Raw genomic sequence first — 4,941 nt, 5'->3', positions numbered from 1 at the left:
TTAAAAGCCTCCTGTTGTCGGATACGACAAGAAACTACTCCAGTTAGCTCAATAATGTTGTAACTAAGACATCCGCTGGAAAAAATATTTTCTTCACGGATGAACACACGTTTGATAAAACGGAGTTTAATCTCTTGGCATCCATTTTCAAGCTCTCTGTGTGTTTGTTTCCTTGCGGACGAGAAAAGGAGGAGCGCACATTTCCGAGAAGGCGTGCCCTTTTCAAAAATGCAAGAGGCGTTGCTTTGTTGCCGGCCGTTTTCGCCGGTGTGTTAAACACACTTTAGAAAGGAGTGTCCCCAGACTATCAGAAGGCGGAGATCTCTGATTGTCTGGTGGCGAGACTACTTCAACCCAATAGCACAGAAGATCTCTACAATCAGCACAGTTTCAAGGTGGGCACTCAAGATTAGTGTCGCCCCTTCTGTTCCTGAGTTATGATGTTGAATAATGGCCAGAAAAGTGATTTTGCAGAATATTATGATGTCACAGTGAAGCTGACCTTTGACTTTTTAGATATAAAATGTCATTATTTCATCATTTTATCCTATTAGACATTTGTGTGGAATTTATTTATTATAAGCATATGAATTCTTGTGCGATGGCCCAAAACAAAGGTTACAATATTGTAACCCTAGCTCTGTTAGCACAGGTGGAGCCCTCCACTGGACTCTATGGGTATTACTCTCCCCCAATCAAGAGCACACATTCACCCACTAAATTCTGCATACACATAACAGGCCAGTCAGGACGTGCCTACCTGAATATCTACCGAGCCCATGGTATTTTATGCAGTACCATGATGCTGTCCACCATCCCAAAACCTCTTCAGTGACAGAGCCACTGGGTAGAGGGCTCTGCCTGTGTTAATAGAACTGCGGTTACAATATCATAACCTTCTTTCTATGTCACACAGTATCCACCCTCCACTAGACTCTGGGTACAGTGGGTTGAGCCTGATGAATGAACAATCTGTTGTGACATAAAATCGACCCAGCCACACCGATCATGAACGACTAATGGTTAGTCGCCGCAGCCCATCTATTTCTTCATAACCTGGGCTGCCTCAGCAGGGAAGTAGAGGGCCCCAGCCGATGCATGTGGCGCGTAGCCGATCGGGGTTGAGCCATGACCTAACCTTGCAGGGATCAAAAGACAAGCAAATCATCAAGGAGCATGGAAACATGTAGGTGTATCAGGCCCAGAGGGCAGTCAGGTGCAACACAGCTGACAGCTGCAATGGAAGTGAGCAGAAGCCCAACATATCCCGCTGCAATGGTCAGCACCGGAAGTCTTGGCACAGAGGTGTCAATGATGGATTCCTACAGTACGCTTAAGTACCGGACACAGGAGAGATGTTGTCATCGTCATCTTCAAATGGAGCTGTTGTCTCTTCAGGGATGACCAAGAGCGGCGACAACGTTTTGTCAATTAGAGTGGGGGTCTCAGTGTCATCAGCCTTGAGCTCCTGCTCACTCCCATTGCAGCAGAGCATCACATCAGTAATCCCACTGCTGCAAGCGTCTAATCTTTGGCAGCACTTGGCAGGCTTTGCAGGGAGGTGGCTGCTGAACACCACTGTTGGTGTGGCCCGCGCTGAGGCACTTGAAGCAGCAGCTGTGAAGATCTGTTCTGGCAAGGACATGACAGAAGCTGACAAGGTTGTAGAATGGTAAATGGCAAATGGACCTGCATTTATATTGCGCCTTTCTATTCATCCCACCACTCAAAGCGCTTCTTACACTACGAGTCACATTCACCCATTCACACACACATTCCTACACTGGTGGCTGAGGGTACCAAGCAGGGTGCCACCTGCTACTCAGTTTTTAACATACTCACACAACGATGGAACAGCCATCCGGAGCAATTCAGTATCTTGCTCAAGGATACTTCAACATGTAGGCCGGAGGAGAGGGGGATCGAACCTCTGATCTTCCGATTGGTGGACGACCCGCTCTACCTCTAAGCCATCCGTGGAAAAAGCTGGATGGTGGGAAAATCGCTGATTGCTGAAGAATAGAGGACGGTGGACACGGTTGTGGCACTGCCTTATATACTGTGGTCTCTGCACTTGTTTGGGTAGGAACCAGCAATGTTTATGCAAAATTCAGTGGGAAAACACAAACATCTTAAATGTGGGAAAGTATTACCCAGTCCAGTAGAGGGTAGAGCCTGTGTGAGATAGAGCGTGTTTTGTGAGGTCACAGTGACCTGGACATTTGATGTTTGTGGGAAAATTGAACTAAGTCCCTCAAAACGTTCCTGAGATGTCACGTTCACAAGAATGGGACAGACATAGACACAGACAGTCACCTTGACCTTTGACCATCAAAATCTAATCCATTCATACTTGAATCCAGGTGGGCATTTGTGCCAAATTTGAGGACATTCCCTCAAGGAGTTCTTAAAATATTGCATTCAATAGAATGGAATGGACAGACAATCTGAAAACATGATGTCTCTGGCCAAGGCTGTCGCCGTCATGTAGGCATAACAAAAAGCAAGTATATAAGAAGTTTTTCTTTAAAAAACAACTCTGGTAACTTACAGTTTTATGTGGCTGTCTCTTATGTTGTAGGCATGGATGGTGCTGAGGCCCTGTAGGGTAGAGGTCGTGAGAGAGATGCAGGGAGAGCGACTGATGTTTTCCATCCTTTTCATCTGACGGATACTCCTCTGGACTACACTGCAGAGGAGTTACAACCACATATTCAGTATACCTTAAACAACTCTTTACTGTCCATTCATGCACTTGCTTTGAAGATGTGCTAAGAAATTTGCTAAATGTGTAATCAGGAGACGCCATTATTAAGAGCTGCTATAATCCGATTGTCCCTGCAGAAATCTATTTTATCATGTCAAGACTTAAATGGTATCAACTCACAAGAGAATGAGGGCGAACAAAGCTCCCATAACAACCACAGCTACCAGCATGGCAGGGAAGACAGCCGATATGGTGATAATGGTGAACATGATCACCAGAGCGTACTGCAAGAAAGGGTCCATGTGGAGGGGAAGCACAGTGTCCACCTCCTCTTGATCTTTGGAGAAGCGGTTGAGAATGCGGCCTGTTGGTGTTGTGTCAAAGAAACTCATGGGACTGGAGAAAATCTGAAAAAAAAATCTTGGTCAATCATCGTCAACAGCTCATTGGTAAAGCTTCTACAAGGTCTGAAAGAAATCATCCTTTTTAAACACCAAACACTACTTTATATATTATTGGGATTTTAAACTGATTTTTGAATTGATCACATATTTAGTTTACTTATGATGAGTGAACATGGTTAAGTGTGTATGATGGTAGGTGGCTGGGGGTTAGCCGTTCAACAGTACCTTCTTGAACATGGTGTTGTGGAGTTTGCAGGAGGCATTCAAGGTGACCGTGGTGTAGGAAAAGGTTTTCATAATGGCAAGTATCACCGTGACAACTGCCATCAAGCCATAAATCATTTGGTAGAAGTACAAGTGCTTGTTTTCTGAGATGTCACCCTGTGGACTTGTCTTATTGGGTGGAAGAGAAAAAACAGAAAAAAGATATGATGCTGGTGGAGAGCAGAGTCAGAGAGATAATTTATCAACACAATATATTTTTTGATGCACAAGAATAATTGTGAATATTGTCACCATATAATGCACAGATGTGAAAATAACACATATGTCACCACATATTAGATCTGCTCTTATGTGATCAGCCTATACACTGTGGTGGTCAATGTATGATAGCTGTACAGAAAGAGACTGGTGTATCATAATGACTGGCATTTATATCCAAAGCAAAAAAGAGATGAGAGAACATCCATTTATGTATAGTTACTGTGTGAGTGAACACTGGGTGATATAAATGCAATAAAAACAAAAGTCAAATGTCTGATCTGGACCCATGCCAGTTTACTGCAAAAGGTAACAAAGGTGGAATGACAGGTCTTTTTTCAGATAGTCACTATGAATAAACATTTCCATCTCACACTTTAAAAGTGGATATCAATATCAGACAGGATTGTCAATATCTGACTCTCAGTGTCCATCTCCACCCTGACATTGCATACACTCTGGGATTGAATCCACACTGATGCGTAGTCATGCCAACATACAAGAGTGAAGCAAAGCAAAGAAAAGCAAACTACCATGTCGGGTGATTTTGAAAAGACATGTAAATTTAGAACAGCCTTGATAGCAGTGTCTATCTTGTGTGTAGGGCTTATTATTGTTGTTATTACTCCTTATTGGTTCCGGTGCACTACTTGACAACATTGGACAATAGTTTGACAATGGTGCTAGTCCTGCCCATGGCGCTGATTGACTAGTCGATTCCCCTGAGACGCTCATTAGTTCTTTTTCTATTTTAACTGAGAAACCGTTGTTTCGTGTCCAAGTCAACTCGATCTCGGTGGAGTGGAAAGATTCAAAAGTCTGGACCCAGGCAAAAGTGGCATTATGTTGGCACCGCTGTCACAAAGACAATAGGATCACTAAACGTTTTTCTCAGAGCCTAGCAACTACCAACAGCACAGGACACACTGCATTTTGTTTCACACAGTTATTTTGGTTCTTCCACCTTCCGCCATTTCCACTTTCGGGGATAGCAACTGCAAAGAACTTAGACGGATATTTTCTTATTGTAACTGCCTGGGGATAGCTACCGATGCTGCTATTGGGGAAAACTAGACTCACAAGTCAGTCTTTAGATGCTTTGCTTAACTAAAGACTGATGACTTTCTCACTGATTTTGTGTTTAGATGGGTGGATACAATTTCAGAGTTTAAAAAAACTCCCTACATTGCAGAACCAAGAGTAAATCCGCAGGGCGGTCCTTCAGTGGCTCGCTGAATTCTTGTGCTCGTAAACATAGTCCGACTAGAAACACATGTAGCGGTACAAAATGGCTCAAGTCGCTGTAAGTCCTTCATTTCCACAATCTTGTGGACTGAGCACACGTTT

The 4,941-nt window shown here is 43.7% G+C and overlaps 1 protein-coding gene across 5 annotated transcripts in view; it reads right to left on the bottom strand.

Annotated features, from left to right (window-relative positions):
* The window catches only part of abcc12 (ATP-binding cassette, sub-family C (CFTR/MRP), member 12), a 34,604-nt gene that overhangs the window by 5,324 nt on the left and 24,339 nt on the right, over nucleotides 1-4,941 (bottom strand). For 4 of the 5 annotated variants that reach the window (XM_050048132.1, XM_050048153.1, XM_050048143.1 and 1 more), the window contains 3 exons: nucleotides 3,337-3,504; nucleotides 2,888-3,114; nucleotides 2,552-2,689 (listed from right to left, as the gene is read on the bottom strand). In XM_050048132.1, coding sequence (XP_049904089.1) covers nucleotides 2,552-2,689; nucleotides 2,888-3,114; nucleotides 3,337-3,504 — 533 coding nt within the window. Of the gene's footprint in view, nucleotides 1-760; nucleotides 2,512-2,551; nucleotides 2,690-2,887; nucleotides 3,115-3,336; nucleotides 3,505-4,941 lie in introns of those variants that run through there. The other variant, XM_050048169.1, reaches the window with a different exon arrangement.

The sequence above is a fragment of the Epinephelus moara genome, chromosome 1, assembly GCF_006386435.1.
Source record: "Epinephelus moara isolate mb chromosome 1, YSFRI_EMoa_1.0, whole genome shotgun sequence".
Lineage (NCBI taxonomy): Eukaryota > Metazoa > Chordata > Actinopteri > Perciformes > Serranidae > Epinephelus > Epinephelus moara.
The sequence above is the reverse complement of the archived record's forward strand: the minus strand, read 5'-3'. Positions and strand labels throughout refer to the sequence as shown.